This window comes from Mytilus galloprovincialis, chromosome 14, assembly GCF_965363235.1.
Source record: "Mytilus galloprovincialis chromosome 14, xbMytGall1.hap1.1, whole genome shotgun sequence".
Lineage (NCBI taxonomy): Eukaryota > Metazoa > Mollusca > Bivalvia > Mytilida > Mytilidae > Mytilus > Mytilus galloprovincialis.
The window spans coordinates 10,264,242-10,279,063 of NC_134851.1; the positions used below are offsets into that span (position 1 = coordinate 10,264,242).

The window sequence follows — 14,822 nt, forward strand, 5'->3', positions numbered from 1 at the left end:
TTGTAACAGTTGTGGCGGATTCTGTGCGAGGGTGTTTGCATCTGTTGCAGTTCATTGTCAGATATATATAAGATAACAACCCAATATTGGGATTCAATTATACAGTGCAACTTGATGTTTCCAAAAATAAAAATTATGATTTGAAACATGTTAACTTTACCATATATATGTAAAAATGATTGCATTGAATAATTGCCACTCTGGTATTTGTAGATTTGTAGTAATAGACCAGCCTGTACTGTAAGAGGTCCACCATTATAAACAATTCACACATTTTTAGAAGCATAACGGCCATATTTTAAAAGCTAGGAGATGCTAGTTCTTCTTATTTCTATCTTTGTAGTTCCTCATTTCCATTAAAAGTATCAAAATCCTTTTAAAGCTATCTTTTGGTTACAAGTAGATACAGATGTCATGTTGTTACGATAACAATCAAGACTGGATTTATTTTAAATAAAAGGATGAATTTCCTTTTTAATGTATGACTGTGGGCAGAGACTCATAATACTAGATAATAACAAATTTGTGGCCTTGTAATGGCCATATTATCTATTGAAAAGTGATATGTCTCTCAATATTTAACATCCCTGCTTAAAGGCATACGATACAGTTTTGATCCTGTCTTTACATTTTGATAAAAAAAATCCCTATATAGACTATTTTTTACCTGATTAAATTAAATGTGTAATAAAAAATATACCTTCATGTGCTACTTTTTGAGTAAAATGAGGTTGAAATTTTGAATATTTGCTCAAAATTCTGATTTGTGGCCGTATTTTCCATTTCGAAAGAAAGACATAACTTTTTTGTTTAAAAAAATAAACATTTAGTAATTTCTGCATTTTATAAGTGTCATAAAAATTTATACATGTTTTATTCAGAACTCATATGTATCAAATGTTCATGAATGTAGAAAAAAACATCATTTTTTGCTGTATATTTATCAAATTTAAAAAAATTGCACTTTTTACGTTTTCATGAAAATTGGCAAACATAATCTTCCCCCGTAATCAAACCAAATTGCATTTTAAAAAAGAGGGGTCCATGAACTCGTTTTCAAATTAAATAAGTTTGAATGATAGAAATCAGTCGAAAACTTAATCTTTTCCCGATATATTTTTTACACTAATTGTAAATCCAAGGTAAAAAGTGGACTACATTTTTATTGCCTTCTATTTCCCCTGGATAGATGGTTCATTATGTAAACAGGGACCCTTAGTCTGTTCCTGGACGACTAAGGTAATTGTATACAGGAAATACTTAGGAATAAAACGTTTATATGTCTTAAAAAAAAAAAAAATCTTTTCCCGATAAGTCATAGTTTGACATCGTGAAAATAGCAATTTACGTTAGCAAAGTCATTACCTCCCCTGTAACTGTATCGTATGCCCTTAAGGAAGTGGGTCTAGATAGTCATAAGTATACATCAGTTGACCAATTTCTTATAAACTAACTGGAAACATTTAAAAAAATGATTGCAATGGAAAAACTCTCCATCAGAGACCAAATAGCATAAAAAATACATCTATAGGTCACCATACAGCCTTCAACAATGAGCAAAACACATACCATGAAGGCCAAGAAAATTATAAACATTTCACAATTAAAAAAAAAAACAAACTAAATTTAAGTCTTAACAATAATAAAAAGACCCAAGTATAACATACAGCAACACATCTGAATCAAAGACTGAATTTAAACAAAACTGCATATGATATTTACTATATTATGTACTAATTTGCATCTCCTATTTTTTTCTTTTTCAACCTTTTCTGTTATACTTTATGATCTTAATATTTTTTAACATTAAATATTGGCAGCAAAATAAGACATATTTTGAACTGGTGAGCAATTTAGGCTCTGGTTGGCATATATTAAAAAACACATTTAGAAAAACTTATATTGTTACATTCCAACACTTTTATCTTGTTTTTTCAAAATTTGGTAATTGTATGTAACAATGCCTTTATATCGTTTGAAAAACTTCTAATATTTTTGACACCTTATTCTCTGTGTCCAGCCAATTAACTTAATCATTTAAAGATAGATAATACTTATGATATAATCCAATTAAGATTTAATTGTTAATTGTTCTCATAAGTAACTTTAAAAGTGTCAATTAATATACCCACCTGTCAATTAGAATAAATAGGTGTAAGGTCATTAATAATACACATACCTTATTACAATGGTCTTTAACGAATACCAAATACCAGATCCTTGTACAAACAGCATTTTTCAGTGGATTAGTTTTGATTAGGTAGGGGATCAGATTCTGTGACTTTTGCAGGTAATGGTGGTGAGATTTACAAAGAAACTTTACAATTTTACAATTTTCAAAGTAAATGAAAAGCATTTATAAGTTAAAAAAAGAAGATTAATTTAGTTGTTGTCTTCAAGACCCACATTAAGGGATTCCATGTCTGAGGGACACGAAATCCATCTTGGGGTTTTGATTTTGTCAAAGTGACACAATTAACTTAACATTGACATTAACTTCTGGTTTATATTCCTTTTGACAAAAGCTTACTTTGGTATACTGTGCTTTCTTAAATATAATATATTTCTCCTCACTTGGAGTCCGTCTTCTGTTGTCTGACGTCCGTCTTCGTCATCGTTAACATTTTACATTTTGAACTTCTTCTAGAGAACCACTGAATGGAATGAAACCAAACGTGGCATGAATGTTCCTTATGAGATGCTGACCATGTGTTGTTACTTTGTAGCCGATCCATCATCAAAGATGGCCGCCAGCGGGGGGGGCTTAGTTTAACATAGGACCCTATGGGAAATGCATACAAATGACTTCTTTTAGAGAACCACTAAATGGAATGAAACCAAACATAGCATGTATGTTCCCTATGAGGTGATGACCAAGTGTTGTTACTTTGTAGCCGTTCCATCATCCAAGATGGCCGCCAGCGGGGGACTTAGTTTAACATAGGACCCTATGGGAAATGCATACAAATGTCTTCTTTTAGAGAGCCACTGAATGGAATGAAACAAAACATAGCATGAATGTTCCTTATGAGGTGCTGACCAAGTTTTGTTACTATGCAGCCGATTTGTTATCCAAGAAGGCCATCAGTGGGTTGACTTTGTTTAACATAGGACCCTTTTGGAAATGCATACAAAAGTCTTCTTTTAGAGAACCACTGCATTGAATGAAATCAAACATAGCACAAATGTTCCTTTCCTAATGAGGTGGTGGCCAAGTGTTGTTACTAATTGTAGCCAAATTTTATCTTTTTTTACATGATTTCAAAAACCCAAGTAGAGTCAGGTGAGCGATACAGGCTCTTGAGAGCCTCTATAGTTTACTCTACAGACCTTTTTAAATTTCATGTGGTAAAAAAGCAAATTTTTCTTTTAGAAAATCGATTATACAGACATGCTATGCTACAAAATCAATGAAATTGATGATTTACTTAAATTCCACAGAATAAAGTTTCATAGCAATACACATATAGAATAAATTTACTTAAATGTCTCGAAATATATAATTGATTTGAACTCATTAACAGGTAGTATACAACACCCTGACAAAGCAATTCTGTCATGTTTCAGGCTTATACAAATAAAATTGATATATTGTGAAATTTTATAAATAATAGTTTACTTGCATTGAGTGCAATTCGAAGACTTGAAAATTGAATCAATAGTAGTCAAAATCATGTTCACCAATTTGTCTCAAATTCTCACATTTGATTTATAACATACTAAAATGTATATACATATGTATATCTAAATTACAAAAAGTCTAAATAACATAAACAATTAACAATACTTGAATTTGATAATACACATCAGTATTTCCTGTATGTTTTTGTCTAGATCACAAATAATTAAAACTATCTTAGTGACCTCAGAACACTGCCACGGTCATGTAAGCTGATATGAACACAAATACAAATATACTACATAGATAACGACCACATGCAATTAGATCTTCATTGGTCTGTTTGATTTCATATTGTAGATTGTAAAAAAATGTTACAAGAATGATTCTGGTAATGAGTTTATTTATCATGGTTTTTACCTGTATAAGAATGATTTTTTTGTTGATAAAAAAGGTCAGCCAAATTGTTCATTCTTGTTTCACTTTCAAAGTTGACATTAGTTTCCTATTAGTAATTGAATACTGTTTACGGATGGCCATAACCTATCTCTAGTTAAAGAGTTTAATTGAAGGTCACATGAATACGGATTCATTGAGGTTGAAATATTCACTTGCAAGTAAATAATTCATAGCAAAGTTTATAAGCTTATTTAGCAAGAATTAAACCAACCTGGCTGCTATAAGCAAATTATTATTTCACTTTTTCACTTACAGTATTCTCTATACAAGTAAGTGATCAGAATTGAGTGAAACATATTAACCAAACCAGCCTGTCTTTGCTTTTACTCCTTAAGCATGAGTGAATTTTACTACGCAAGTATATAACAGCTAATAGGTATTTAGACCTTTTAAGTTAACTATTTGTGCTTACCAGCCAATACTCAATCTCATTCCTTCAAAGTCATGAAATCACTCAAAGGCAGTTTTAACAGTCATTGAAGATTGTAGGTTGTACTGTAGATGATCGTTTGTTCCATTAATAAGTCATTATGTCTAATGACTACTAACTATAAAAATTGTGTCCTGAACAATTAATACAGCCAAATCAACAAGATAAACATATTTTATTATGTTTAAAGACATCTTTTAATGATTCAGAGATGATTGTATGCATTAATTATTGCAATTTTTAAAAAGTGGACATATCCTCTCTATTATGACATTGATGATAAGTCCTAAATTGTCAATACCTTTTAACCCTAATAAGACCACAAACAAAAGGATTCCCCCCCCCCCCCCCCAAAACAAAAATAAAATAAAAAATCCTTTTATTCATGTTATAAGGTCAAGTTGTCTAGCGCCATATTTATCAGATAAATGATGAATGTGCACAGAAATTATGAAATATTATTGATTAATACTGGCAGTGCAGATATTGTTTTAATAATGCTTATCTTGCAAATCTACTGTAATACCATTATATGGATTAAATATATTGTCATTGAATCTGTTGTATGTTCTTTTCAAGGTCAAATTGGTAGCCATAATCACCAGAACAGCTTGTAATGAGTAGAAAAATCAATTAATTGGTCAGTTTTACAAGTTTTAGTAAACTTAAGCAATGCAATAAAACAAGAAAATGGTCAACATATTGGTCAACCTGAAGTCTTCAAAAAATGCTTTGATAGTGTCCATTCAGTATGTCAAGATGTAAATCTCCCTCACTGTCTATAGACTTGTAAACTTATTTTTTTTGGTTTGAGTCATTTGTTTTTTTTTTGTCATTGATGATTCCACATCTCCTTTTATCTGTCATTTCTTTATTGATTCCATAGACATAGAGATCTCTTCCATCATTCGATCAGTCATAATTAACCTTCAATAAATTTAGCTATTCTTTTTTGGATTATTTCGGTCATTAAGCCCTTCACATGTTTTTATCCTAGACTTTCAAATGTCTGGGTTAGATGTCTTGATGAGGGTTAATGCATAAGAGTGCTTAGAATACTGTGCACTGAAAATTGATAAAAAAAGCTTTTGATATAGAACCAGATGCTCCGCAGGGCACAGCTTTATACGACCGCAGAGGTTGAACCCTGAACGGTTGGGGCAAGTATGGACACAACATTCAAGCTGGATTCAGCTCTAAATTTGGATTGTGATTAAATAGTTGACACAGCATAGGTTTGTGACACAGAATGAATGTGGTCTAATGAACTTAAAATACTTTTTTTTTCCTTTGAGCAATTCACTATGCTGTTGAATATTAATCCTCTCAAAAAAATGTTTGAAGAAATTTTCTTTTTATTTATGAAATCTGAAATGAGAAAAATTTAACCCCCCTCCCCTATTTTTTTCACATCCCCCTTTCCCTTTTTCCAAAACTGATCTCAATTCAAATTTCTAATGGAGTTTGCAACAATAACTACTCATTTAAATACATCATAAAATATTAAAATGTAACAAAAGGTGCTTATTATCACTGAATGGTAAAGATTGTTTTAATTTATCAGTTGGTAGTAAAAGTGAATATACATTGTATATTGTATAAAACAATGATTTAAGTTGATTCAACTACTATTCTGGACAAAGAAAGATAACTCTAATCAATTGAAAATTTCTTGCTATTGCACAATATTGTGCAATTAGATATTTCTTGCTATTGCGCAATACTGTGCAATTGAAAATATTTGCTATTACACAATACTGTGCATTTGAAGATTTCTTGCTATTGCACAATACTGTGCAATTGAAAATTTCTTGCTATTGCACAATACTGTGCAATTGAAGATTTCTTGCTATTGCTGAATACTGTGCAATTGAAAATTTCTTGCGATTGCACAATACTTAATATAATAATTTTGGATCCTGATTTGAACCAACTTGAAAACTGGGCCCATAATCAAAAATCTGAGTACATGTTTAGATTCAGCATATCAAAAAAGCTCAAGAATTCAATTTTTGTTAAAATCAAACTTAGTTTAATTTTGGACCCTTTGGACTTTAATGTAGACCAATTTGAAAACGGGACTAAAAATTAAGAATCTACATATACAGAAAGATTTGGCATATCAAAGAACCCCAATTATTCAATTTTTGATGAAATCAAACAAAGTTTAATTTGGACCCGATTTGGACCAACTTGAAAACTGGGCCAATAATCAAAAATCTAAGTACATTTTTAGATTCAGCATATCAAAGAACCCCAAGGATTCAATTTTTGTCCAAATCAAACTAAGTTTAATTTTGGACCCTTTGGACCTTAATGTAGACCAATTTGAAAACGGGACCAAAAATTAAGAATCTACATACACAGTTAGATTCGGCATATCAAAGAACCCCAATTATTCAATTTTTGATGAAATCAAACTAAGTTCAATTTTGGACCCTTTGGGCCCCTTATTCCTAAACTGTTGGGACCAAAACTCCCAAAATCAAACCCAACCTTCCTTTAGTGGTCATAAACTTTGTGTTTAAATTTCATAGATTTCTATTTACTTAAACTAAAGTTATGGTGCGAAAACCAAGAATAATGCTTATTTGGGCCCTTTTTTGGCCCCTAATTCCTAAACTGTTAGAACCAAAACTCCCAAAATCAATCCCAACCTTCCTTTTGTGGTCATAAACCTTGTGTCAAAATTTCATAGATTTCTATTTACTTAAACTTAAGTTATTGTGCGAAAACCAAGAAAATGCTTATTTGGGCCCTTTTTGGCCCCTAATTCCTAAAATGTTGGGATCAAAACTCCCAAAATCAATCCCAACCTTCCTTTTGTGGTCATAAACCTTGTGTTAAAATTTCATAGATTTCTATTCACTTTTACTAAAGTTAGAGTGCGAAAACTAAAAGTATTCGGACGACGACGACGACGATGCCAACGTGATAGCAATATACGACGAAAAATTAAAATTTTTGCGGTCGTATAAAAAGGGACAACTACTGGCAAGTATATGCAGGCAGATTTACATGGACATGGTGGAGGGATTTATATAAACTACATTTTTGCGCAATTAAATTTTCCAATATTTTATTCTTAAAAGTTGATCAACAAGAAGTGCAGAGACAGCTTCACAATCAAGATTAATTGTGTCTTTTAGGCTGTACCTAATTTAATTTTAGGCTGTACCTAATTTAAGTGTTTCTAAATATTTTCAAGATGAAAAGTATATTTGAAATTGTAATGAAGAAACCTGAATGGTTATGTGACAGTGACCTACTTGCAGTGTTCTCATTTACATATATATTTGTCAAAACATAAACACTGGGGAGTTTTTATTATAGATTTTGCATCATATCCCTATAACACTATCTATGATAAAATCATTTCAGATGGCAACAGGTTGAAACAATATCAGCTTCACATTACTATGATGTTGATAGGCCTTAGAGGGAACACTGCTGCTTGCTCATGGTTCATACAAACCAGATATATTTAAGGATGATTCTATTGGCCCCAGGTCTACCAAAAATAAACCAACAGAAATACTTTTAAATTTGGATGTCTATAGTTACAATTGTAAAGTGCCGGCCTCTCTTGAATGGAACGCTCTTTTCAATGGAACAAACCTCAGAATGCTTGATGGCACCCAGTAATCTGAATGAACAAAGTTAAATATATTTTTGTTTTGATTGGATAATTTTATAAATGGATGAAAGGAATTCTTAAAAGCAAATGAAATGTTATAATAGAATTAACATGATCTACATGCATGTAAAACTTTGAGGCAAACACCAGTCTTTTATAGCTGACTATGCAGTTTGGGCTTTGTTGAAGGCGGTGACATATAGTTGTTAATTTCAGTGTCATTGGTCTCTTGTGAAGAGTTGTCTCATACCTTAGAGTAGACATCTTCTTGTTTTTATATATATCCTGGATTATGCTCATTTCATACAAATACAATACTGCTGAGCCCAGCTGTTTACAGGAAAAAATTAATTAATTCTTGTTGTCCCTAATGACAGTAAATTATCTCTAGTTTCATTTGTTATTGATGAGGTTGACAAAGTTTTGTACTGATAAAATTGGCATCATTTGTTTAAATGACTACATGTAAGAATACAACAGGAAGTTTACAAATGAATGATAATTAGTAATTTCTTTTTTATGTGGATTTTAAGGGTGAAGCTGAACCTCAAATTAATTATAAGTCTTGAACAACATATGAGCACAATCGACCTTATGCAAGTGTACGTAAATATGTATATTTATGTTGTCTGCTCTATGGTCGAGTTGTTGTCTCTTTGGCACATTCCCCATTTCCATTCTCAATTCTATATGTATAAGACTCGGATTGATTTGGGAATATTCATTAACGAAATACAATGAAATTTTAAATGAAGTTTGGTTTGTCTTGTAGCATTCGAGTAATAATTCAACTTATAAACAGTCCTAGCCTTGAAGGCATAAAACTTTACTCAGTGCTCGGAGCACAAAAATCATGCTCGAAACATGAAATCCAGCAATTTGATTGGTTGATTTTCGAGTCTGAGTACAAAAATCATGCTCGAAAGTTTTATGACCGTGAGGCCTGGACCTTCCGTTGAATTCATTTTTAAAACAGTCTAGGTTAACAGATGTATTGATGTTGATTTGTATAAGGTAGATTTCTATCTGACGCACCCCATATGATGTACTGTAGAGTTATATAAAGACCTTGTAAAGTAGATTTCTATCTGACACAGCCCATATGATGTACTGTAGGCTTATATATAGAGCTTGTAAAAACCAGGAAATATTAAGTTTTCATGGTTTCACATGTTTTTTTGTATATAAAAAAATTGAGTGGTACATGCACTCGTAAAAAAAATATCAGTCTATAGATAACAGAATGCATACCAAAGCTGATATCAAATGTTGTCTATATATATGATATATTATGGATAACTTAAAAAAATATGATGGATATAATAGTCAGCTGAAATTAAGGTGGTACCCAACACTTTTACTAAAGTTAATTTGGCTCGTTTAATTTTCATAAAATTTTGACCCTTTAACAAAAATATAAAAAATTCAAAAAATTTGAACCAAGCGTTTTATCAGAAAAATTACACTGGTTATATAGCAGTTTGACAAACACTAATTTTGATCATTGAGAAGCTTTATATTGCCTTCACAACGCAACGTAATTAAAACGTTTAGCTGATATTACAGAGTTATCTCCCTGTAGTGTTAGGTTAATAATACCACCTTAAAGAATCTAGAAAAGCATTAGTGAATTAGCATTACTCAGAAGGAACAACATAAGTAAACTCAACATATTGATAGGTTATAGAACTCCTTTCGAAATATTCAATTTTACAAAAAATGGGGTTAAATGCAGAAGATGTTTAAACATTATTAAACTTTTATTCTTTTTTATTTTACAGGAACAGCTGTGAACAAGAAAAATTGAATGCAAATGTTCAAGAAATAAAACTGCAGAATTTTATGTATGGAAAAAGGTAAAAATTCTATTTGAGCAGACTGTCACATACAAGTTCCAGACAAACATTCAAATGATCCAGATTTAGTTGTATGTCAGTGGAAATTAAATCTACGACAACTTGTTAGACGAGACGAGTCACAATGGAATACTTGGGTTGCAGAAAAGAAATAAAAGCACCATTCAAATGAATTATTAATATGTTATTGCTATAATCTGTCACTAATTGATCAACGGAAAATTCATATATTGTCAATTTCACTTGGAATACAAATCCTTCAATTTCACGACTAACGATTGTCGTACATGTGTAATAGAACTACAATATAGATATATTTTGTGACTAATTCCAACTCTAAGAAAAATCATTATAGAAAATATGCTGTTTTATATAGCTAATTTGAATGTAAACTGCAAAAAAAGTCATCAATGAATATAGAGCAATATTTGCCTACCGTAAAATTTGCTGTTTTTAAGACCACAATTGGATTTTAACTCATCTTGAAATTAAATTAAAAAAAAGGAAATGGCATTCTTTTACTGGGAAACTAAAGATTGTTATTGAACACTGAAATTTTACGTTGGATTAAGGTTGCTGTTTTCGTTTTCGTCAACGTAAAATTGAATTGGGATTTAAATAAGTGAAAAAATGAATGCCAAGTGAAGATTTATATTGAAAAATAATTGAATTGGGAATAGAAAAATGAAATAGATGATGTCTGCTACGGCTATTATTCAATAAGACTTGATGAGAAGATATGAAAATTAAGTTAGAAACTCTTAAAGCAAAAAGATAATTAATCTTTTCTACGGGAAAATAATAGGAAATTCTTATTTGTGGAAACCCTTGAGGAATATGCAGAGGAATATGCAGAGGAGTTAAACAAAAATCAACTTTGATAGATAGGTAAAAAAAAGTATTGTAAAATTGCAGATCTTTATATTTTTTTCAAAATAATTAAGTAGTGCAACTGTGGTGAAGTTTGGCAGTGAATTGTAACAGTTGGAATTGGAGCTCATTGAGAAATAAGCAAGGAGGTGAAAAAATTTAAGCATAGTTTTATTTGATCTCCATAGTTTTACTGTTAAAAAATAAAAAGAATGGAATTTCCAGTTATCTGAAAAGACTAGAGTTTTGGAAATTTTAACCACATTTTAAAGGTAATTTAATATTATATGATACTTTAACTTTTATAATAACATTGTTCAGGTAGGTATTTGAAATCTAATTTATTTTGATTTAAGAATTGTCAATTTATTTAAATCTGAACACATTGTCTGATTGTTGGGTTGTTGTCTCTTTGACATATTACCCATTTCCATTCTCAATTTTACATTGAAAATGACTGTTGACCTTATTGAATCTTGTCATCTTTGAAAGTATAAATATTTGACAAAATAAAAGTTAGCAAACTTCATATAGACAAATTCTCCAATCTCCATACAAGTCTGTTTAAAAATTCGAATTTTTTGAAAACTTTTATTTGGTGGTCCACTTATATCCATGAGATGTATTACCAAAATTACCAACAATCGAACATAATCCTTAGCTTAGGGTGGCTCATGGGGTTTGGATTGGCATTAGAAGTGATGAATCGGGCTGTTTTTCTGAAAAAAAAAATATGAAAGGAAAAAGTAAGATGGCTTCAGGTCAGATCACTTTCTATAAATGAAAATTAAAAGTATGTAATACTATCACCCTATAATCATGAAAATTCTAAAAAATGTTCTATATAAAAATATTAAAGGAAAATGTGACTTTGCCAAAGAGACGTTTTCTCTATTCCCCAAAGTTACAAATGAAGTGGTTGAAAGCAATTATAGACAACTGTCAAACCTTCAACAATTAGAAAAACCTGTGTGTGTTTACAATTTTTGCCAAATTTAACAACCATTATAAATCCCATCAACACAATGTGTGAAATAATCCAATGTTAACCTGAAGTTATTTGAAAAAAGTTTAAATCCTACAATTTTGTATACCGAAGAATAAAACTATTATAAAGATGTTGAAATTATCCCAATACTTGTCATGAATGAATACCTCAACTTTTTTTACTCGGATTTAAATAGATATTTATTCAGTCTCAATGCCACTTGCTTATAACACATCAACATTTTTTACGTGGATTAATAATAATTTATCCATTCATACGACCAACGATATATAGTGACATACTTAGTGAAAGTATTGAATCGGAACCGTGAAGTTTTTAACACTACATTTATATACTTGGTTGAATAACGATCTTTAGAAATCATAATTATGCTGCACTTGTTAGGTATTTAATAGGAGATAGTTGAACACGGATAATATTAACACTGTTGGAGATGTGCCACTGTTGTTTGTTTATGGAAATAGAAAGTGAATAATTATATGTTTTGTTGTTAAATTGAGAGTGAAATCTGTCAATGCTATTTGGCTCCGAGTGTGTTATATAGAGATTACATGGTTTGAATATTTAGATTATTGGACGTGTTATAAATAACAATACACAAATTGTGTTGGATGCTGGTAGTTTTATTTGAAATTATGTGTTCTTGGAATTAACTGGATGCAAAGTCAGGTAGATATTTTACAAAATGTTCGTTTTTTTTTTTTTTTTTTAATGTTTAACAATATCCTTGAAAATTATAGCTCACAGAATTTAAATTTTTGTTACAGTGCTTTTTTATATACATTTTGGCATACTTTGAAATGCATAGCAATTAATGAATATTGCATTTAAAAGTATATGCTAATTTGAAATATTGATAGACGTGCATTGTCTTGAAATATATAATATATGTCATCTTTCTGATGTTTTCACTTTTAACATGAAAATGACATCTTAAAAAGAGGTCTTCAATAAATTTTGTTGAATGTTATCTCACAAGTAAGACTTAAAGCATTCATTTGACCTTGACCTCATATCAATTTTTGTCGAGCCTGCAATTTTTGTTGCAGAAAGCTCGACATAGGGATAGTGATCCGGCGGCGGCTACGGCGGCGGCGGCGGTGTTAGCTCACTTCTTAAAAGCTTTATATTTCAGAAGGTGGAAGACCTGGATGCTTCATACTTTGTATATAGATGCTTCATGTTACGAAGTTTCCGTCAGTCACATGTCCAATGTCCTTGACCTCATTTTCATGGTTCAGTGACCACTTGAAAAAAAAGTTCAAATTTTTTGTAATGTTGAATTCTCTCTTATTATAAGTAATAGGATAACTATATTTGGTAAGTGCGTACCTTGCAAGGTCCTCATGTCTGTCAGACAGTTTTCACTTGACCTCGACCTCATTTCATGGATCAGTGATCAAGGTTAAGTTTTGGTGGTCAAGTCCATATCTCAGATACTATAAGCAATAGGGCTAGTATATTCGGTGTATGGAAGGACTGTAAGGTGTACATGTCCAACTGGCAGGTGTCATCTGACCTTGACCTCATTTTCATGGTTCAGTGGTTATAGTTAAATTTTTGTGTTTTGGTCTGTTTTTCTCATACTATATGCAATAGGTCTAATATATTTGTTGTATGGAATGATGGTAAGGTGTACATGTCTAGCGGGCAGATGTCATGTGACATTGACCTCATTTTCATGGTTCAGTGGTCAAAGTTAAGTTTTTGAGTTTTGGTCTTTTTATCTAATACTGTATGCCATAGGTCAACTATATTTGGTGTATGGAAATATTTTATGATCTTTATGTCAGTCACGCAGGTTTTATTTGACGGTGACCTCATTTTCACGGTTCATTGCACAGTGTTAAGTTTTTGTGTTTTGGTCTATTTTTCTTAAACTATAAGTAATGGGTCAACTATATATGTTGTATAGAAGCATTGTTAGCTGTACATGTCTGCCTGGCATTGTTCATCTGACCTTGACCTCATTTTCAAGGTTCATTGGTCTTTGTTTAGGTATCTTGGTTAATGTTAAGTTTATGAGACAGTTGTAATAAAACTAAGCTTTATACTTAGGACTATCAGCATAATATCAATGATTAGTATAGAAGGCGAGACATTTCAGCGTGTGCACTCTTGTACTTGTACTATTGACTGGTGTACTGATGTTGTGTCTAATAGAATTCACTTGACTTTGACCTCATTTTCAACTGTACTGAGATTTTTAAAGGGTGAACATGTATGTCTGATAGGCATTCATTTGACCTTGACCTCATTTCTTTTCTGTTTTCTTCGCCTCAATATTTTTGTTATAACGTCAGTTTTTCAGTCAATACAAGTAACTAGTCTGCATTATTCGGTTTGTCAACGTAAGGCGTTCATGTCCATCTTACATAAACGTATTTACACTTTTGGTATTTAGCTGTATCTTGCCTCAGAATAACCTTAGATGGACTCCGAATCACCTTTTGACGTCAAGCAACAATCACTTTCAAATTGTGACGTCAAATATTTTAAATTATGATGTCAAAGTTTACGGGAACCTGTGTGATGTTACGTAATGGTGGACAAATTTGCATACAAGTGTAAATACGTCTATTGTTTACATCACATTGAAATCATTTTCATGGTTCCAAAGGGGAAAAAATGAAGAAATACCTTTTCTTCTTCAGAAAACTGTTTAAAATGATAATACCTTGAACATGTTGAAATGATGAATTTAATTCTTTAGTCTTATATATTTCAGATTTCTGTAAAATTCTTTTGAAATGATAAAATTTTTGTCTGGTTTATTTTAGATGTCTGTAAAGATTTCTCCCATCATGCCTCAGGGTCGTCAGGTCAATATGGGTCAGATGAATGAAGAAGAATTTGAAAAGATATTACAAGTGTTGCAGAAAGATTTCGAACTTCGACAGAAAGAACAAGATAGACTTAGGTAATACCATTCTCTGTTGTGG

At 31.3% G+C, this 14,822-nt stretch overlaps 1 protein-coding gene across 9 annotated transcripts in view; it reads left to right on the forward strand.

The window, feature by feature from the left end:
- The window catches only part of LOC143057986 (uncharacterized), a 113,635-nt gene that overhangs the window by 18,399 nt on the left and 80,414 nt on the right, over positions 1–14,822 (forward strand). For 3 of the 9 annotated variants that reach the window (XM_076231444.1, XM_076231441.1, XM_076231442.1), the window contains 2 exons: positions 9,927–10,001; positions 14,661–14,800. In XM_076231444.1, coding sequence (XP_076087559.1) covers positions 14,661–14,800 — 140 coding nt within the window. In that variant the 5' untranslated portion in view covers positions 9,927–10,001. Of the gene's footprint in view, positions 1–9,926; positions 10,002–10,868; positions 10,890–10,920; positions 11,144–12,335; positions 12,550–14,660; positions 14,801–14,822 lie in introns of those variants that run through there. The other 6 variants (XM_076231440.1, XM_076231447.1, XM_076231443.1 and 3 more) reach the window with 5 other exon arrangements.